Source organism: Alosa pseudoharengus, unplaced genomic scaffold, assembly GCF_046254945.1.
Source record: "Alosa pseudoharengus isolate Yale_2024_CS ecotype anadromous, Long Island Sound unplaced genomic scaffold, YU_APseudo_1.1 YU_APseudo_1.1_scf_14, whole genome shotgun sequence".
In the NCBI taxonomy this organism is placed as follows: Eukaryota; Metazoa; Chordata; class Actinopteri; order Clupeiformes; family Clupeidae; genus Alosa; species Alosa pseudoharengus.
This window is the reverse complement of record NW_027468609.1, coordinates 6,501,303-6,523,802: the sequence shown is the minus strand read 5'-3', so window position 1 is coordinate 6,523,802 and position 22,500 is coordinate 6,501,303. Positions and strand designations below refer to the sequence as shown.

The window sequence follows — 22,500 nt, the reverse complement described above, 5'->3', positions numbered from 1 at the left end:
ACACAAAGAAAAAAAGAAATAGCCATTTTCTGTGAACAAAGTTTTTTTCTCAACAGCATTCAATAACATTGCCATCATCATCAATGGGACCATGTGACACCATGCTGGACCAATAGGAAAGGACCTAGACCCAGAATAAAACAGGAGTGAGGAGGAATGGACTTGATGCAACAGGGTGAAGTTTGTCGTACTGTGATCAACAGACTAGTTTTGTGCTAAACAGTGAAGAAGAGTGGGTGGTCAATAACAGCATCCACTCAGACTTAAAAGTCAGGGCATGTGATCGTGGGAGATCCAGCCTTATCACTAGCGATGTACCATCAACAATCACTCCGACTGAGCCGTCTTTAGGTCACACTTGACCCTTGACATGGGTGGCCCCTGATCCACCCAAAGGAAATATAACCGGCTCCGGCGATGACTGATCTGACCTTGAAAGTGATCACTGCAGCCATTTTAAGCTTACAAGGGTGTCATTGATGTGTGTGTGTGTGTGTGTGTGTGTGTGTGTGTCTTCTTGTGCCAAATATGGCCCTGTTATCTTCCATCAGCTGTGAGCGATGTCAAGCTGAGTGCCATTTTAGACTGAAGTTTTGCTATACAACACACTTGGACAAAAAACGAGAGGTTGTGTGCATGTGGGATTGTGCAGAAAGGGGGAGAGTAGAACCAGGGGGAAAAAGGAATAAAATGGAGAGAGGTGATAAACAAAAAAAGATGAAGCAGAAGAGTTGAAGGAGGAGGTATGGAGTCTGTGTGTGTGTGCGTGTGTGTGTGTGTGTGTGGAGTCTGTGTGTGTGTGTGTGTAGAGTCTGTGTACACACACAGACTCCACACACACACACACACAGACTCCACACACACACACACACACACACACACACACACACACACACACACACACACACACAGACTCCATACCTCCTCCTTCAACTCTTCACGTGTGTGTGTGTGGAGTCTGTGTGTGTGTGTGTGTGTGTGGAGTCTGTGTGTGTGTGTGTGTGTGTGTGTGTGTGTGTGTGTGTGTGTGTGTGTGTGTGTGTGGAGTCTGTGTGTGTGTGTGTGTGTGTGTGTGTGTGTGTGTGTGTGTGTGTGTGTGTGTGTGTTGACTGACTATGGAGGTGTGTGTTTCGGTACATGTGTGCAAACACATAAATGTGATCAATATCTCTAGCCTTGGCATGTTTGTACAGAATTAAGCTGGGCGGGCTACACAGTGAGATGGCCTAAGGCAAACTGATCAGCTGCATTGATCCTCAGCACAGGCTTGTTACACAGGACAAACACAAGCCTCAGATCCTTATTACTGTCCAAGCCTACACACACCAGGGTGTTTCATTAGTGTGTGTGTGTGTGTACAATTCTGCCATTATGTCTCTGTGGAATTAAATAAAGCATTGGCTTTTGTGTGTGTGTGTGTGTGTGTGTGTGTGACTCTTCACCACCATGGATTTTTTGGAGAACAAGATTTCATTCTTTTGGAAAAAATATTAGTGCAATGTATCCCTTCACTGTTTTTCCAATTTGCTCTGCACAAATGACAAGGTAGATATTCTGGTATCTGTGTGTCTGTGTGTGTGTGTGTGTGTGTGTGTGTGTGTGTGTGTGTGTGTGTGTGTGTGTGTGCGTGTGTGTGTGTGTGGTTTGTTTGTGAGACACAGAGTCTCGGGATATTTTTAAAAATAAATTGGCGCAGCTGTCCATCAAGCTGCAGCCATAAAAATAAGTGTGAAGCCCAACAGAGGAGTCGTATAGTCGTGCGCTGAGGCTCTCCCTTAGGCAGCCCAGTCCTCAGCCACATCTGATGAGGACAGATATTAGCCCAACAAACACATCACCACAAACCTTTAAATGATATGCAATAAACTGACACTTTGAATAACCCAGGCCAATTTGGACTTGAGACAAATTGCCGTGTTTGAAAGGGCACTGCGCTAGTATTATTATTATCGAGAGTATTTTGTGGCGAGGAATCACATCCTTTCCAGTGGCTAAAAAGACCATGCAGTAGGGCTATGTATAGGCTTGGGGATAGAGGAAGAGTTTGTATTGATTCACCATTCATTTGAAAGGGCTAAGAATGATAAAGAGAGATGTAAATGTAAAATGTAAATCAGGTTTATAGGCCAAGTATACTTGCGCATACAAGGTATTTGGTCTCTGCATTTATCCCATCCATGAATTAGTGAACACACAGAGCACACAGTGAACACACAGTGAACACACAGTAAACACACAGTAAACACACAGTGAACACACAGTAAACAGACAGTGAACACACAGTGAGGTGAAGCACACACTAGCCCGGAGCAGTGAGCTGCCATGTTACAGCGGCGCTCGGAGAGCAGTGAGGGGTTAGGTGCCTTGCTCAAGGGCACTTCAGCCGTGGATGTGGGCATGGGAGAGCAGTACTCAACCACTTGCACGCCACCACATTATTCCTACTGGGTTGGGGATCGAACCGGCCACCCTTCGGTTACAAGCCTGAAGTCCTAACCAGTAGACCACAGCTGCCCCTGGATATTCATAAAGTATGAAAAACACAGCATGAAAGTGGAAAAAGCCCAACACGGCAGCACAAACTACTATGTGCTTGTGTGTGAACTCAGACTGCATCTTTGTGCTTTCCAAAACAGTGTTTCTGCTTCAAGCTAATCTGTATAAAAACACAGTACAAACCTAAGCAACTAATGGTAAGACGTGATGTGTATAACTTATGTTTGTGGGAGATTTCATGTGCATGTGTGTGCGCTTTTGTTATTGTGTATCTGTAGTATTTGTCTCTGTTTATTTGAATAATTGTTGATCTCTTTGTCAGAGAGGATGCATAATATGTGGTGTAGAGTGATGATGTGTGATAGTGTAAGTCTGTGTGAATTAGCTGTTCCTGTGTGAATGTGCTTTAGCATATTTCTCAGTGTGTGTGTGTGTGCGTGTGTGTGTGTGTGTGTATGTGTGTGTGTGTGTGTGTGTAAATGTGCTTGTGTTCAAATAAATGTGTTGTGTGTTCATGTGAGTGTCCTGATAAGAGTTTGAGTGTGTGCTTGTGTGTGTGTTAGTGTTGAGTGTGCTGGTGTGGGTTAGTGTGTGTAGCCTATGCATGTGTGTGTGTTTGTTTGTGTGTGTTTGTTGGTGTGTGTTTGGGAGGTCCCTGTGGGAGTCTGCTGCTGATGGCTGATGGCTGATGGCTCAGTATGTTTTGGGGGATGGGGGTGGGGGACTCGGCCACGCTGCTCTCTGCTCTCTTACCTCACAGCACAGCACCGACTTGAACTGTGACACAATGTGGCAACACAATTAGAACACGTTCGGACTCCTGAAGTCCGTCTCAAAGAAGTGCACTTTAAAGGGAATTTCCTTTAGGCTCTGATTCTATCACTTTCTTCACAAATTCAGTCCAGCAGCAGAATCTTAACAGCACTCCAAAATAACTGTTAAAAGGCAATAAACCTTCCATGTGGATAGCAACTACTGAAAAGTATCATGGTTTAAACACAATCTTGCTCTCTCCTTCTCTGGTTGACTAAAATGTCCCTGACCTCCTTGGCCTGCCTGTGAGGGAGCGATGCCGCCTTTAAAATAGGACTAATTATACTTTAGTGTAATTAGTCCGGCTCCATCAGCCTCCTCTCTGCGCTACTGAGAATGGGATTTACTCACCAACCACCCAACCAGAACACCGAGGAGCACACTCCCTCTGTTTACATCCATCATGCATACACACACACACACACACACACACGCACACACGCACACACGCACACACGCACGCACACACACACGCAATCACACACACACACACACACACACTCACGCGCAATCACAAGCGCACAAGGACATGAAAGTGCACGCGCACACACACGCACAAACACACACACACACACAAACACACACACACAAGCACAAACAAACAAACATTCTCCACCTAAACTGAAGTTTACATTTATTACATTGTACCACAAATATGCCAGCTTAACCACACAAATACCCAATAAATAACTCGTAATCAAGCACACATCACTTCCACTTGTATACTCAACAGCATGTGAGAATGAGGAATTGCAGTGAGCAGATTGTGAATGGTCCGTGTACATGGGAGTATATGCAGGAAATGTGTCATTATGCTCGGCACTCTCAGAGACTCATAAATTGCATGAGAAAGCGACGGGCTGTTTCCATTTGCTACTGACGTGGGAGACTCACATCTCTAAAGAGAGGTTAAACTGAGAGACCTCCACCGTGTGTTCGCAAGGTGTCTGTCTGTGTGACAGAGCCAGCGAGAATAAAGGAAGAGAGAGAAAGGAAAGGAGATACGGAGAAACACGGGGTCAGAAAACAAAAAGGATTATTCTCCTGAGCGTGTGAGGGAGAGGCAGGGGGGGCGGGGGGGTGGGGAGCCTTCTCCGCACAAGCACAGCACTAGGCTGCAGTACTTCAACTCGCTCAGCAGGGGGAGACATGCCGACACCACCAGGACCCCTGCGCTCCGGACAAAAACCCCCTACTGCCCCCTCCTCCTGCCCGAGAGAACGCAGCCATTAGCACGGGGCGCTAACGTGATGTCAGGCAAAAACAAAACCTCACACATGAGGAAAAGAGCCAGGGAAATAAATAGGGCAGATTACTTCCACCCCAACAAACAAGGTCACATCGCGCTCTTTGAATATTATGAGGGATTCTTTTTTTAATCCTCATTTTTTCCATAATTAACACAATTTCCTCAGGGGAGAGCATCTCAGGGGCCTGCTGCAAAAGCTCATTTCCATAATCCATCCTCCGCTGCCCTTCGTTAACGTGCAAATGGGTGAGAGGCGGACAGGAAGCGAGCATATCAGGTTTATTTGGCGAAAGGCGAATGGACACCGGACCCTGTGAATTACGGAATTCTCATCATTAGAAGCCGACACAAGGAGGAAGGAAATGGGAGGGGTAAAAAAAAACTCCGAAAACCGAATGCTTCATTACTTAGAGTGTGTTTTGGCTGCCATGATTATAAGCACAGTGCTGTAGGAGGCAAATGAATGCAGCCCATGGAGCGCGCAAGATGATGACATTCATATGTGTAGATAGGGCCCAGGCAAACACATCCATCACGGATCACAGGAATAGAACACAGTAAGCCACCGCGGCTCCGAACCCCAACATTTTTGCCAGCTACTGTTAAGCCACTGTGCAAGGAACAAACCCTCATCTCCCGGACTTGCATCAACAAGCAAAGAGGTTTTATCCTCTGGAGACATGGGCACAGAGACAAAGTCACAAGCAAGACAGAGAGAGGGAGAGAGAAAGGAGGGAGAAGGAGAGAGAGGGGGAGGGAGAGAGGGTTACACAAAAGCCACAGCGGTATGTGGGGACCCTGCCTTGCCGCCCAGACCACCCTACCCTGACATTCCTTCCAGGGGAGGGACCCTGGGGCTGCAGGCGCGTTCCTATTTGTTATTTGTGGCCCGTGTGGTGGAGAAAAGAGCCATTTTCTACAGCTCCTTTATTTTTAGACACCAGACACCCCACCAAGTCTCTCCTTTTTTCTCAAACACTGCCAAGTTCATAATGACAGGTTTCAGACAGAGGGGAACAGACTGTCTTTTTCCTCTCTCTCTCTTTTACACACACACACACACACTCTCTCTCTTTCTCTCACTCTCTGGCTCACTATCCTCTTCTCTTCTTCAGAAGATAATATCTGGTCTTGTACATTCAAAAACAGTGCAAGAAAAATGACAGTCTCAGTTCTTCATACTTTTGAACACAAAAACACTATCCATGACCCATGAAAGTGAGCATGACAAATGCATAGCCAGACAGACACTGAACATGCAAACATAATGTAGGCCTATCCTGGTTCCTGTAGTATGTTTCCATTTAAATGTTTTAAAAGTATGAATCAGTGCAAGTAGATAGATAGATAGTAGGTAGATAGAGAATAGATTGATAGATAGTAGATAGATAGATTATCACAACTGAAGTCATCTACTGTATAAACCTACAGTCTATTATATGTCATTACCTGAAGTTGCCACTTCATTATGTTATAGGTCGTCAATTCCAATATATGCTGTGTTTTTTCCCCCAGTATTTTAGAAATAAATATCCATTAACATAGACTGTAAGGAACATAACATTGTGATGTGGTGACGATAAATAATATCTGTTGCAATACAGAAGTTAACAAAACAATGTTAGCCCAATCACGAGCACTTGGATATACAGCAGCGAAATAGTATTAAACTGCATTATGGTATATGAAAAATAAATTGGGGCTAACTTTGACAAGGTAACTTTGATAAGGAAATGCCATTTTATGTAGCATAATGGAACACGGTGGTGTTTTAGTCTACAGATAGCGGGCCATCTACCTAATATGGTGTTTTAGTCTACAGATAGCGAGCCATCTACCTAATATGGTGTTTTAGTCTACAGATAGCGAGCCATCTACCTAATATGGTGTTTTAGTCTACAGATAGCGGGCCATCTACCTAATATGGTGTTTTAGTCTACAGATAGCGGGCCATCTACCTAATATGGTGTTTTAGTCTACAGATAGCGAGCCATCTACCTAATATGGTGTTTTGAGCCATCTACCTAATATGGTGTTTTAGTCTACAGATAGCGGGCCATCTACCTAATATGGTGTTTTAGTCTACAGACAGCGGGCCATCTACCTAATATGGTGTTTTAGTCTACAGATAGCGGGCCATCTACCTAATATGGTGTTTTAGTCTATAGATAGCGAGCCATCTACCTAATATGATGTTTTAGTCTACAGATAGCGAGCCATCTACCTAATATGGTGTTTTAGTCTATAGATAGCGGGCCATCTACCTAATATGGTGTTTTAGTCTACAGATAGCGAGCCATCTACCTAATATGGTGTTTTGAGCCATCTACCTAATATGGTGTTTTAGTCTACAGATAGCGGGCCATCTACCTAATATGGTGTTTTAGTCTACAGATAGCGGGCCATCTACCTAATATGGTGTTTTAGTCTACAGATAGCGAGCCATCTACCTAATATGGTGTTTTAGTCTACAGATAGCGAGCCATCTACATAATATGGTGTTTTAGTCTATAGATAGCAGGCCATCTACCTAATATGGTGTTTTAGTCTACAGATAGCGAGCCATCTACCTAATATGGTGTTTTGAGCCATCTACCTAATATGGTGTTTTAGTCTACAGATAGCGGGCCATCTACCTAATATGGTGTTTTAGTCTACAAATAGCGAGCCATCTACCTAAAACAAATGCAAAAACCTTGCATAAACCTTGCATTTACATCCCAGCTGGTACTGCTAAAAGCTTTGCTAACATGCTGGCATCTTCTGGTGCTATTTTGGCGCTCTGACCCAAACACAACTCTCCCAAAAAGAGAGACATAGGTAGCCACAAGACCAAGGCCAGAAGAATTTGGAGGCCAGTGGAAATTGTTAAATAATGTTGCTTTGAGATAAAGCGGTGTATTTCAAATACATTTCTGACTTTTCCTTTCAGTGTACGAAATGCAAAAATGTATAATTAGCATAAAAACAGGAAAATGCCAGTGTGGGAGTGCGAGAGTGTGTGTGTGTGTGTGTGTGCGTGTAGCTGTGCAGGCGTGTGATAGGTGTGTGTGTGTGTGTGTAGCTGTGCAGGCGTGTGATAGGTGTGTGTGTGTAGCTGTGCAGGCGTTTGATAGGTGTGTGTGTGTGTGTGTAGCTGTGCAGGCGTTTGATAGGTGTGTGTGTGTAGCTGTGCAGGCGTGTGATAGGTGTGTGTGTGTGTGTGTGTGTAGCTGTGCAGGCGTGTGATAGGTGTGTGTGTGTGTAGCTGTGCAGGCGTTTGATAGGTGTGTGTGTGTGTGTGTGTAGCTGTGCAGGCGTTTGATAGGTGTGTGTGTGTGTAGCTGTGCAGGCGTTTGATAGGTGTGTGTGTGTGTGTGTAGCTGTGCAGGCGTGTGATAGGTGTGTGTGTGTAGCTGTGCAGGCGTGTGATAGGTGTGTGTGTGTGTGTGTGTGTAGCTGTGCAGGCGTGTGATAGGTGTGTGTGTGTAGCTGTGCAGGCGTGTGATAGGTGTGTGTGTGTGTAGCTGTGCAGGCGTTTGATAGGTGTGTGTGTGTAGCTGTGCAGGCGTGTGATAGGTGTGTGTGTGTAGCTGTGCAGGCGTGTGATAGGTGTGTGTGTGTGTGTGTGTAGCTGTGCAGGCGTGTGATAGGTGTGTGTGTGTGTGTGTGTAGCTGTGCAGGCGTGTGATAGGTGTGTGTGTGTAGCTGTGCAGGCGTTTGATAGGTGTGTGTGTGTGTAGCTGTGCAGGCGTGTGATAGGTGTGTGTGTGTGTGTGTAGCTGTGCAGGCGTGTGATAGGTGTGTGTGTGTAGCTGTGCAGGCGTGTGATAGGTGTGTGTGTGTAGCTGTAGCTGTGCAGGCGTGTGATAGGTGTGTGTGTGTAGCTGTGCAGGCGTGTGATAGGTGTGCCCGTGTGTGAGGGGCTCTTTAACCCTGGCAGAAGCAGCGGCCCCTCAAACAGACAGGTTCCACCTCACTGCCTCTCCTGGGGGCTCGACGGGAGAATATGCAGCACCAAAGCCAGCTCATAAGCCAGCATTACAACCAGGCAGATTTCAACCGCCCCATAAAATATTCAAGCCCTTATATCACCATTACTATTTCATACACTCCTCTTTTATATACTCTCCTTTAAAAAATATCTGTATTTCAATTCTGCATTTGAATGATATGCCGTTATGGCTAGGTACGACGGCTTTGAATTTTCTGTGCAGATTCACCACAGATGGTCAGGAACAGCCTGGGGATGGGCCCTCTAATGTCAGGCCAGACTGTACCAAAACACACACACACACACACACATTCATCAGTGCGGACGGCCTCATCATATGACTCACACGCAGACCATTCCTCTGCACTCCTCCTCTCCGTGTGTCTGAGTGCTATGGCATGTTCCTATGCTCTGCTTTCGGAGCTTCCCTCTTACCTCTCCCTTCAGACCCATCCTCTGTTACTCCCTCCTTTTGTCACTTCCACTCTCCTCCCTGTGCTGTTTGTCACCTCCTCCCCTCCTCCTCTCTCTCTGTCTCTCTATCCCTCTATTCTCTTTCTCCCTCTCTCTCTCCTCTACCCTCCTCTTCTTGCTCCAGAACTGTCACATTGCATTAGTGGTTGGCGAGCTCAGTGCCTGCAGAAATAACAGGCAGGCCGAGCTTGCTGCTGCCCCATTCTCCTGCTCCACTTCTCTTCTTGACAAAACACATTTTGCTGGGAAGATGCCCACGTTATTTTATTCATGCAGTACTAACCCCCACCATCCACCCCCTCCCCCCAACACACACACACACACACACACACGCACGCACACACACCACCCTTGCTTACTTGTCGGCCTACTAAACTCCTTCTATTCTTGGGGGGATTGTGGCTTGCGCAAGCGCTAACGTTAGCGTGGACGATCGTGGCGATGTCATAGTGTGGCATCCTAAACCCTCACGGACTCCCATGGTCTGACAGTGACGCGCCGGACGTCATCCCAGTCCCACACCGGCACCATGATTTGGAAATGACGAAAAGAGGTGTTGTGTGCATTAATCCATGTTTGGCTTCAAACACAGAGGTGTCATGCAGGAATAAGCCGCAGCACAAAGAGTGGCTACATGACTGCACTCTGCTTACAGATGGCATTTAAAGGTAACCGGTATAATTCTGAAATTCTCAACAATGTCTGCCAAAGTGTTATTCTGCTCTTCATGTCTGGACTGATCTGAATATATTTAAGAAACAGATAAAAAAAAGAAGAAAACTTGGCATGCTTTTATTAAAGCATGATCTATGGCTTGATGATACCTCTGCGTAATAATTATATAGCAGTGTTGCAGACATATGGACACTTTTCGTATTCAATTCTTCTGGGGAGAAAAGGGGTCTATGGTGATGCCATCTGTTGGCTGACTACACTCCCATGCTAAACTGAGCATCCTTCATCATTCAGGTTTAACTGCAAGGCCAGATCAGGAACACTACCCTGACATTTTTTCTTGTGATCTATACATTATGAATCATGTACATGATCTATACATTATGAATCATGTACATGATCTATACATTATGAATCATGTAATATACACAGAAAAGAATATCTTCTCCAAAACTTTAACAAAAAAGACTGAACAGATGAAGTACAGTAGATCATCTAAATCAATGAAGCTAAAATCAATGGTAAGCTCATTTGTGGAGGCCTCAGCCGCTGTTGCCCTGGTACCCCTTCATCTCTGCCCCACCCCCACCCTGTTCGACCCTTTTCTTCTCTCGAGGGAACCGAGAGAGGCAGAAGAATGCTCCCGTTTGAAACGTACACCTCATTCCAAACATGCTATGGATTCCTGGAGAGCAGTGAACTCTCCACTCAAACATTTTTTCCCCTTTTCTCTTTTTTTTTTTTTTTTTTTTTTGCTGCAGCGCCACAAATTTGCCACGAGTGTAAAATGGCTGTCAGCGAGTACGGCGCGCGGTAATCTCCAGTCAAATTAATCCCGATGTCAAACGGCGCTAGCAGCACGCGGGCTGTCCGCTCCCCCGCCGCACGGGGAGCTTACTCTAATCGCCGCAAATTAACTCCGCTCCCTAACCCGTTTAAACGCGGCCTCCTCTTCTTCCTTCTCAACCTCCGCGCCTGCACCTTCTAAATCACTCCGCATTAGAGTGATGTGCACACACACACACACACACACACACACACACAAAAACACATGCACCCACACATGGCCAATAACGTGCTCAAAAAGGCGCAAAAAAAGTGCCCATGCAAATGTGATGTGTGAGTGAAACATTGTGTCACTACAGCCATCTGGGGGTTGTGCGTGATTGGCAGAAGCTCCGTGAGCTCATGATTATGCATTATGATGTCATGACAGCGAGTTATTAAGCGTGGATTTAAAAGAGTCAGGGTTTTTATTGGGCTCCTTTCTGAAGACCCCTGCAGGAGGATTGGTCCCCAGCTCCTGAAGCATATTTCAAAGAGGAACAGAAGGTTAAGTCTTACCTTCTATAGTGGCCTTTCAAGTTAGGCTTTGCACTGAGGTCTTACTGTGGGTCATATGATTTAAACAGCAGGGTTGGCTGGAAGTGGAACCGTGTGTGTGTGTGTGTGTGTGTGTTTGTGTGTGTGTGTGTGTGTGTGTGTGTGTGTGTGTGTGTGTGTGTGTGTATGTGTGTGTGTCTTTCTGTCATCGTGAATCGCCTGCTGAAAGTGTTGATTAGCAGTACACTATTCCTCAGATGAGTCTCCCCACAAAGTTGTGTTGTGATGGCGATAAGCAGTAGGAGCCTGTGTATGAGGCCCCTCCTGTACTCTGACTTCCTGACGGCCCCTGGACGGTGCGGAGCTGACCGCGGGGAGGATGGACGCAGGTCGTGCTTGGGCAGAGGAGCAGAGGGGCAGTAACGATATGTTGGGTCTGGCGGAGGCAACGGTTTAGTGGGTTTTGCAGCAGCGTGAGCAGGAAGCAGCACCGCGCCACCCTATTATCAGGGCAGAGGAACCTCCTAATCACAGCCTGGCCAGTCCAACCCTTCCGCTCCTCCCCTAAGCTCTTCTCCTCCCATGTCTCGGACTGCTGAAGAGTGGTGAGCGACGCGACGTCAACGTGGGGTTATGAATGCTACGTCTAGTCTACACGGTGGTTAGATACAAGATAGCGCAAGTGTCCAGCAATGTACCGCGATGTCTATTCAGACTTGAGATTTTGGGTGAACGTCTGCAAAATTCATTTAAAAGACCTACTAAACATGTTAAGTTAATGCGCCTTTATACGTTCATTTACAAATCTGTGTGTGTCCGTGTGTGTGTGTGTGTGTGTGTGTGTGTGCGTGCATATGTATGTGCGCGTCTGCACACCCCGGGGAGCTTGTGGGCACACTGCAGCCCAGTGAACTGTGTGCATAATTGCAGAGTGCCTGCAGCCAGACAGGGTGCACAGAAAGGCCTTGTAGTGCACAGTCCCTACAACAGCCACGGAAAACAGTCTGTCACACACATGCATCTCCCAACTCTCAGAAATTACATTTACCTCAGGAAGGACATACACATAGAGAATAAACAGGCTCTTACCTAAATGGTGCTCCTTTAGTCCATCTGGAAGGGGGGAAAAAAAGAGAAATCATTAGTCAGTTAATGCCTGGGGACACATGAACCAAAAGGCATTGAGTGATGGGAAAAGCAAATCATCTGAGGGCTTCTTTTGGAGCAGGAGGTAGGGGATCAAAGAGAGAGAGAGGGAGAGAGGGAGAGAAAGTACGAGGTAAGGGGCTGACTCATCATGATATCAAAACCCAGCCTTCCAATCCTGTCGACTGCTCCTGAGAAACAACCACTTACACATAAAGACACAGAACCGATTCCATATGACAGCTCACACCAACATTCCACAGCAACAGCCCCCCAAATCTCAGCTCTGGCCCTCAACTGGCCCACAGCCTGGCCCGCACTGGCCCACAGCCTGGCCCGCACTGGGCCACATGAGTCACACATGGACTGTAATCACAGCCATTTGCTTGGCAGTCGTGAGAAAACTGTGTGGAGATCTGGAGAGATCCCCATCCCCATCATGGAGGAAGCGAACGCCGCCTCCTTCTCCAAGTGGGAAGTCTGGTCATATCTGTTTGTTGCAGACTATGCATGTCTGTGTGCATGTGCTAGTGATGTATGCAAATATGTCTGCCACATATGGTACAGTGTGATTGTGTGTGTGCCCGTGTGCATTTACATTTGAAACTTTACTGCTAGTATATATATATATATATATATATATATATATATATATATATATGTATGAGCATGTAAATGTGTGAGAGCGAGAAAGTATGTGTGCATTTGTGTGTCAGAGGGAGAGAGAGCATTTGTGTCGGCTGTCACTGACTGTGGACCTTCAGTGTGGCTCAGGGGACCAAGCCCTTACACCTGCAGCCCAGCAGCAGCAGCAGCAGTGGCCATCCTTCCCAGCCCCTCCCCACCCTATCTCCCCCCTAACCCCCACCCCACTCCATCTCCCCCCTAACCCTCTCCCCACCCCATCTCCCCCCTAACCCCCACCCCACCCTATCTCCCCCCTAACCCCCACCCCACCCCATCTCCCCCTAACACCCACCCCACTCGCTCACACAGGCGGAGGCAACGGGGCTGCTGGCTGCAGGAGGAGCCACAGATGCGCCCTCAGCCTCCCAGCGCGTGGGCACGGGGCACGGGAGAGACAGCACATGGCTGCCTCCGAGACAGATGGCAGCGAAGGTCTCTGTGCCTCCCTCACACCACCATCATGCCCCCCCCCACCCCTCACCCTCCGTGGTCATGTGCTGCACCTAACTCCCCCAGGCCCCCCACACTCCCATGTCACATATGTAAAAACAGGAACACAAACATAAACCCGCGAATGCCAAGAAATATGTGAACATATGCCAGCTAGGCACAGACTGCACACTGGAGTCACTGAGCATAAGGGCCAAGGTTCCATTTCAAATGAATACTGACGAAATTCCATAGCCTACATACAGTATGATTAGCAGCTATAAGGTCTGAAGCACAGAAAACAGCAATCAATGAACAATAAAAACAAACAAGCTTCTTTCCACATCTATGCGCTCAAACTCTTCAATGTCAAGCTTTTAGTCTCTCTCTCCTGCGTTTTTGGCCATCCGCTCACCTTTAATCAAATTTTGCGGTGGAAACTCGGCAGCACGTTTTGCCTTGAGGAAGGACACAGGTCCCTGAGCAGTGAGTCATTATTTATGTATTTATTAAAATTGAAATTTCAAGCCTGGTTTGTTTGAAGTGATAGAGGCTGCGTCGCACACCGTTCCTGAAGACTAAAGGGGGCTGGGCCGATTACGCCAATGTATTTATCCATGGCTGCCACAGATCTCACTGCCATCGCTGGCTTCCTATTTGCAACCGCACCACATGGAGAAGCAAACACAGGCAGCAGTGAAAATACACAACCCCGAGTGGACCCGTCCAAACTTCGGCCTGTCGGCCTGACCCTTCAAAGAGTCGGCAAGGGGCTCCGTAATGTGTATCTTGCCATAATGTGAATTAACACATTAGTGGGTTTCTAAGGAGAGCCTTTTGGCATTCTATGTGGACAAACTCTTTAACGTAGAGTATGTATGGCTTTAGTTGTGTATGGTGTGTATGTAGTAGATAGAGAGAACATTCTAACATTTCATATGGGATAAGAGGAGTCAAAAGGCGCTCCCTCGGTCACTGGCACTTCCTACTCTAAACAAAAGGCCTTTAAGCGCCTCAGTCATCAGGGACCCGGCTCACTCCCACCACTTCCTCACTAAATTGACACTCCGCTACATGACACATCAGCACTGGAGTAACACAGCACACTTCATGCAGACCTGTCCAACACAGGCCCATGCACCCCACCATTCACCTCACGTAGCAGCACTTAAAGAGTCACTTAATGCCAACTTCTATTTGACTCCCGCCCTGTAACATGTGTAGAACAAATCTTTGTGCGGCTTAATTCCCTGCAAATGTGTGGGTGGAAGGATTATAGCCGAGAGGGGGAATGCAGAGAGAAAGAGGGAAATTAGGATATGGAGAGGGGGATGGAGAGAGAGAACATAAGAGAGATAAAGAGGGATAGAGCGATATCTGTGGTGATCTGTGGATGAGGAGTATCTGAGGTATAGATCCTCGGGGTTTGGCGTGGGTCTGTGTTCTGGCTGTGTTCTGGCTGTGTTCAGATGGGGCCGCATTAGAGCACTCCAGCGCCCTGCAACACCCCGTCACAGAGGAGAGGAGAAGAGAGGAGGAGAGGAGACAAGGAGAGGAGAGAAGAGAGGAGAAGAGAGGAGAGGAGAGGAGGAGAGAGGAGGAGAGGAGACAAGGAGAGGAGAGAAGAGAGGAGAAGAGAGGAGAGAGGAGGAGAGGAGAGGAGAGAAGAGAGGAGAAGAGAGGAGAAGAGAGGAGAAGAGAGGAGAAGAGAGGAGAGAGGAGGAGAGGAGAAGACGAGAAGAGAAGAGAGGAGAGGAGAAGAGAGGAGAAGAGAGGAGGAGAGGAGAAGAGAGGAGAAGAGAGGAGGAGAGGAGAAGAGAGGAGAAGAGAGGAGAAGAGGAGAGAGGAGGAGAGGAGACGAGGAGAGGAAAAGAGAGGAGAAGAGAGGAGGAGAGGAGAAGAGAAGAGAGGAGAGAAGAGAGGAGAGAGGAGAAGAGAAGAGAAGAGAGGAGAGGAGAGGAGAAGAGAGGAGAAGAGAGGAGAAGAGAGGAGGAGAGGAGAGGAGAGGAGAAGAGAGGAGAAGAGAGGAGAGAGGAGGAGAGGAGAAGAGAAGAGAGGAGACACACACACACACACACACACACACACACACACACACACACACACACACCATCCAAATCTTACTAACAAGCATTAGCCTGGTTAGACAGTTAGACAACAGACAGACAGCATTTGCTCTAACTGTCAAACTAACTGGATAAGCCACGAGCAGCATAGCAAACAAACACGATGGAGAGACCAACTAACTGGATAAGCCACGAGCAGCATAGCAAACAAACACGATGGAGGGACCAACTCAGACATGGAAGAGACCGTACACAACAATGTGTGACATTTCAAGGCATGGTTTATGTAGGCAGCTAGTATTGCTCACTCCCATAGCCATGTGAAAGAGACATGACCACAGCAGTCAATCCAACGAGCCACATAGGCTTGGTCTGAAGTGCTGTGGTCCAGCTGGTACCACCCAGCAAAAAATACGTACATCACCACCAGAAGACCTGAGTTACTGTGCTAGCAAGCCTTTTGTCAGTGCACATTGATGTTTTGCATGTCATTTTAGTAGTGAGATTGCTAGTTTTTGATTGCTACTTTAATGTACTCTCAGGTATATCATAAAAGATGCATGTGCATTCCATAATACACCGGATTTGCCTGACTGATGAAGACTTGAACAGATGGCTATACATTCTAACACACAGATCCATATGCACTGCACACATACAAACCTGCCAACATACACGCACACTGGCTCACACACACTCGCTCACACAAACACACACAAACACAGCGCTGTAGCATGAGACATGTACATAATGTGAAGCACAGAATACTGGAGGAGAGGAGCAGAGAGAATATGAGTTGAGTGGAGAGGAGCCGAGAGGAGTGGAGAGGAGAGGAGAGGAGCAGAGAGGAGAGGAGAGGAGAGGAGAGGAGAGGAGAGGAGAGGAGAGGAGCAGAGAGGAGAGGAGCAGAGAGGAGAGGAGAGGAGAGGAGCAGAGAGGAGAGGAGAGGAGAGGAGCAGAGAGGAGAGGAGAGGAGAGGAGTGGAGGACAGTTCTTGGTAGCAGCCTCTGGCTCGGAACCAGCATCCAGCCCAGGTGAGTGACAGAACAGCAGGGACACAAACATGCCAAAGCCCCCAGAGAATACACCTGAAACACACACACACACACACACACACACAGGCCATTTCGTGCAAGGACTTTGATGCTTGCCTGTTTTGTGGCATGCATGCAACATTGTGAATGTGTGCACGCCTGCATGTGTGTGATGGAGTGAGAGGGGGAAGACAGAGAGGAGGGGAGGGAGGGGACAGGCAGGCCGGCAGGAAGGAAGGAAGGGGGGTCATGGGGAATCACCGAGGCATGAAAAATAAGACTTGGCTGTGATGGTAAGCAGGCAGGGAGCGAGGGATAGTGAGCAAGAGACAGAGAGAGAGAGAGAGAGGGATGGGGGAGGGGAGGAGGATATGTGGGTTGGGAAGAGAGAGAGAGAGAGAAAGAGAGAGAGGGAGAGAAAGAGAGAAAAAGAGTTATCAGCGCCTCGTGGACAGGGTCCCTCTTGATTTAATTCCCCATAATCAAGTCCCAACCCCATGGGGACTAGCCCTCTGTACACCGGTCTAAGGCTAATCTACCCCTTTCAGTGGGCACTTCAGAGTCACATCAACACACTCGCCCTCACACACACACACACACACACACACACACACACACACACACACACACACACACACGCACGCCACCCGGAACACACAGCCTGCTCACAATAACCCATCCTTAAAAGGCCAGGGATGAGGATATCGCTCTGAAAAGAAGGGATGACAGGATGAGGAAAAAAAGGGTGGAAAAAAAAGAAAAACAAAAAAAAAATCACAGAAGAAGAAGAATTAGGCCACAGCTGTGTAGGTCTGTGGGCTAAAACATAGACTCAATATGTCACAGGATATTAAATCATGGCCATAGTGTTCCATTAGGCGCCCTCCTCGCTGTTTTAAATGCACAACCACGGGCCCGCGCCCGCCTGGGTCACCCTGCTCTCCGCTCGTGGGGCGAGAAGAAGGGGCGATGATGAGGGGAAGAGTGGTCATTAAGCGAGCGATGGGGACCCGCCATCAGCCGACTCAGAGGAGGGAGAGAGAGAGAGAGAGAGAGAGGGGAGTGCAGCAGCAGCAGAGAGCAGAAGTGTTTTGAAATGGGAATTTCTCTTGTCAGGAGCGGAGGTGGGGACGACTCCTGCCGAGTGTGCAATGAGCTGGTTTTCTGCACCATCCTCAACCACGAGGGTGGAGGGGGGGTGGGGGTGATGGAGTGAAGAGGGACAGGAGAAAGAGAGGAATGAGAGAGGGAGGGAAGAAAAGAAGGTATGAGAAGGAGGAAGAAGGGATGAGAGGTGGAGGATGGAGGAGGTGGAGGAAGAAGGGATGAGAGGTGGAGGAAGGAGGAGGTGGAGGATGGAGGAGCACTCATCCAGTTCAGGTTATAGCCTCTGGACATGGCCAGCAGGTACTGCTACCACTCCCACTGGGCTTGGTGAAGGAGAGGCAGATTTGAATAAAAGAGTTAAGGATTCCACTCAGCCGGAGCGTTTGTGCATCGCTGAATACCAGCATACCCCCCACCTCCTGTTCCCTTTGCCTCACAGAAACCTCTCCCCCTCTCTTTCTCTCTCTCTCCCTCCCTCCCTCATTTTCAACAGACTTCCTCTCCTTTCCTCTCTACATCCTGCACAAGAGCTTCCTCTTGACAGGATCGTGAGAAATGTAAAACACCATCAGCTGGAGAGAGAGAGAGAGAGAGAGAGAGAGAGAGAGAGAGAGAGGGGAAAAGAGAGGGAAATCCGACAGCCATCCCGATGACTCAGAATGACTAAGCACAAATTGGAGGCAGGTATCCACTGGCTGCGTTTGTAAAGCCTTCCGACAGCCTGTCTGAGTCTTTCTAACTCACTTAGGCAAAGAGACGGAGGAAAGGAATGAGGGATGAAGAGAGAATGGAGGGATACAAATGAAGAGGAGGTGATGGCGGGAGCGGTGAAGAAATAGGACACCTGAATAAGAACGCAAAGGAGCAGACAGGTGACGCAATGGCCGACAAATGAGTTAAGAGAACCGAAGGAGCACTTCCGGAGGAAAGGAAACAAGTCAGTTGTGAAGGAACATTAACCACCCGTCTCTATCATTCAGTCTGTTCGCTCTCCCCTCCCCCGTCCCCAGCAACCCACGCCATACCCATAACCACCCCACCCTAAATGTCTGTGGGCTAAAAATATTCTCTTCCTGTTCAGCAGGGCCAGCTTCCCCACACAAGCTGAATAATTCAGGCGCATTTGGGAGGGGGGAAAAATGCAGTAAAATGCGTCCTGTTCGCGGCCATTCACTGTGTGTCAGCACACAGTCCCAGAAGCCCCTCACAGAACACGGGCCAGACAGAGACAGAGAGGGAACGAGAGACCGAGAGAGAGAGAGAGAGAGAGAGAGAGAGAGAGAGAGAGAGAGAGAGAGAGAGAGAGAGGGACAGAGAGGGACAGAGAGCACAACAGAGTAGGGAACACAGAGAGAAAGAGGGAGAGGAGAGAAAACAGAGGAATCGAGAGAGAGAGAGAGAGAGAGAGAAAAAAGAGAAAAAGAGCAAAAGAGAATAGAAATAGAAAGAAAAGGAAAAAGAGAAAGAGAAAGAGAGAGAGAGAGAGAGAGAGAGCAAAAGAGAGAGAGAGAGAGAGAGAGAGAGAGAGAGAGCGGCCATCCAGTGTGGCCGGCCGACAGGATGTGGCGGCACTCAATCTATCAGACTGAGCCTCCCAACACTGCAGCTCTGTTTATGCAGCCCCCCTATTCCTGGCAGGGCTGAGGCGCTCCGCTGAGCTGGGGGACGTCTTCAGGGAAGTGGGCTAGATGCAGCGGCCTGCAGCCTATTCTCTGGGCCTCCAGCTTGCCCTCAATGACACTGAGGGGCCTTACAGGTAAAGGAGAGAGCGAGACAGAGAGAGAAAGAGAAAGAGAAGAAAGAGGGAGGGAGGGAGGGAGAGAGAGAGAGAGAGAGAGGGAGGGAGCAGTGTGTGTACAGTACCTCACAGGACAAGGCAAGTCCCAACATCTCCCTTCCGTCAGAGGAGACAACACCAGGGTTGTTTTTGTTTAGTCTACCACAGTCATAGATCATTTTGAAACACAGACACAGACACACACACACACACACACACACACACACACACACACACACACACACACACACGCGCGCGCGCGCAGACACACCAGACAAATGGTACACTGTGTTCTGGCGTCAGAGAGCACCTGACAAAAAGGTAGGACCACACACGAGCAGGGGTTCTCTCCTCCCCCCTGTCTGGGGCCGAGCCTGGCTGTGGGCTGGCTAACAGTGGCTGGCCACGCGCCCGCTCCCCCAAACCACAGCCTCTCTGATCCCCCCCCATCCAGTGACAAAGAAGCCCAGTCTGGAAATGGGTTCAAAGAGGTGTTCCACATGGCTTCGAAGATCAAAGAGTGCGCGTGTGTGTGTGTGTGTGTGTGTGTGTGGTGTGTGTGTGTGTGTTCGCTCCATTTCCCCTCACCTGATGCTATATCACAGCTTCACACACTCCTCAGAGCACGCACGCTGGGGCTCTACCAGCATCTCAGAACAGAGAACACACACACACACACACACACACACACACACACAATGTAGAGCTGATCATTAAAGGGCAAAAGAGCGATTCATGTTGTTTATGCCTGAAGGTATGAGAAACGAGACGCAAGAGATATAAGGGTCAAGTAGGTTTTGCATTCAAAAAGGCTTGACGCTTTGTCTGATGCCAAACAATTTTCAGAAGCTGCTCAAGATTGAAGTTGACAACAAAGGCGCGGTCGCCATCAGGACAAATGATGAGGAGTTCAAAATCGGGGGCCATGTTGTTACATTTTTTCCTCTCGCTCCTCTCTTACTCCGTCTCATTTTCCTCCTGCTGCAATTTCTGCGCTCGCCTCGTCTCCTCTTCTCCTCCCTGAGACGAAGAAGACGATGACGATGAAGACGAGGAAGAAGTGAGATCAAAGCACTCCGTGCCCAACCCTCGCCGAAGCCTGCCGCAGCCGAGCTCCTCCAGGGATGGCGAGCGCTGACACGGAGGAGGCGCAATCCGCCGTGACATCCGTGAGTCCCTCGCACAATGAGCACCAGTGTGCCGAGCGGAACAAAACGACTCGCGCGGAACAATGAAAAGATGTCACATTTACAGGCATTAAAATGACTGCCATGCACGAACAAAAAAAAGTTGACGGGGACTAACGATAAAGTCTCTTTTTGTGCATCAGACATTCACAATTTTTTACTGGAGGGAAGATTATGAAACACTAAGTTAAGTTGTGTTAATGTTTTTCGCCAAGGACATTTTTTTTTCTGTACAACAAACGGACAGAAACACTCCGAAACATTCATATTGTCAGGACAAGGGATGTTGTTGTATGGCTAGGTAGACACAACAGGCTTAAAGATGTTACGGAATCGAAAAACAACTGACAGCTACTTCAACAGAGAAAGAAGTATGGCGGGGTTTGGGCAAGTCGCAGTGATGGAGCGTGTCGGTTTTAAGAACCTGCGGAGAAGGCGAAGGAGTGTGAAGCTGAGGCTGAGGCTTTGCGCTCTCAGATGGAGTCGTTCGCCTTCCACACAAAGAGAGCGGGGGGAGAATGATGTACACTTCAAAGGGAAGCTAGCGCTGCGGCTAATCTCCCGCCAACCCCCAACCCCCCACCCAACCCCAGCGCGCTGCAGCACTGTTCTATGCTGCTGCTCCTGCTACGCTAACGCTAATCCTGCAACATGGCCGCCGCAAGACTGGCAAAAAGGGGATGGGGGGGGGGGAGGGGTGTTTGGGTGGGGGCTTGCTCTCTGACGTACTGCGCCTCCGCAAAAAAAGGGGTGGGGTGGGGCTGGTTGGGGGGAAAAAAGAGATAGGTGGAGGGTGTTGCAATTGTGCGAGTTCAGTCTCACAACCAAAAAAAAAAGACGCACACACGCTCTCATACGCACATACATTGGCACATATCTGTGGAACACATCTCGGCATGTTACATAAAAGTCCTATTTTTGAGTTTAAAAAAAAAAAAACGAAATATACGGGAAGCAGTGGCTCCACTGGAGAGTGGTGACCTAGTTTCCCCATGGAGGGGAGGGGCGGGGCGGGGTGGGGTGGGGGGAGCGTGGCTCTGCGCAGTGGTTCCCGAGGTCCAGCAGGGCAGGGCTGCAGGGGTGCATGCTGGGTACAGACCCCCGCTGTCGCCTGCGATTAGACGAGATGTCATGGCTTGCACGCAGGAACGTCTTTTCCTGCCTAGCACGCCGAGTATGAAGATGACACACTCCGATGAAAAGGAGGAGGAGGAAGATGGAGGAAGAGGAAGAGGGGCCCTGCCAGTTTGCAGAGACACTGCCTTCAATCTTCAGATAAAGTGAAGTATGGGAACACTGACACATGGGAATCAACATGATGGCAGGGACTGGGCTTGGACATTTTGAATGACTTGTGACCCAATCCTATCATACAATCAAGCTTATATGCAAACATATAACCCCCCAACACACACACGTACACACACACACACACACGCTGTGTTCCGGCAGTACGGCTATAAACAACATAATAAAACAGGATAAAAAAAATCTAACGAAGGGGACGATGAGGTCAGGTATAATGAGGTTATTTGCAACATTAGGTCGAGCGTGAGAAGTCTACATACATTACATGAATCACCATCTGCATGGGCGAATATACAGAACATGCATGTGTGCACTCCCTAACATAGGCATGACGGACACACACACATAAGCATATACACACACACACGCTGTCTTACACTGAACATGTGCGTCACCGATGCAAAGTGGCACACACACTGACTTGACATTCAGAGGGCAGTGTGCCTGACATAGGGCTGCTGGCTGGCTGTATGGTGTGTGTGTGTGTGTGTGAGAGAGAGAGTGTGTGCAGTGGAGTCACCTCTCCAAGGGCAACTGGCGAAAACATCCCCGGGCTGATCAGACAGTTATACAGAGAGACAGCCAGCAAAGCAGCACACATACAAATGCCCAGTGAACAATCTACAATTACACGCAGAAAATGCACACAAACCAATGCCCAGTACACATTCTGCATCTCCTATCCCGCATGGGGGAGAAAACACACACACACACACACACACACACACACACACACACACACACACACACACACAC

General features: G+C 48.4%; 1 protein-coding gene across 1 annotated transcript in view; it reads right to left on the bottom strand.

Annotated features, from left to right (window-relative positions):
• Positions 1 to 22,500, bottom strand: part of nr6a1b (nuclear receptor subfamily 6, group A, member 1b) — a 93,288-nt gene that overhangs the window by 25,255 nt on the left and 45,533 nt on the right. Inside the window, exon 4 of the mRNA XM_076284954.1 lies at positions 12,093 to 12,116. Coding sequence (XP_076141069.1) covers positions 12,093 to 12,116 — 24 coding nt within the window. The remainder of the gene's footprint in view (positions 1 to 12,092; positions 12,117 to 22,500) is intronic.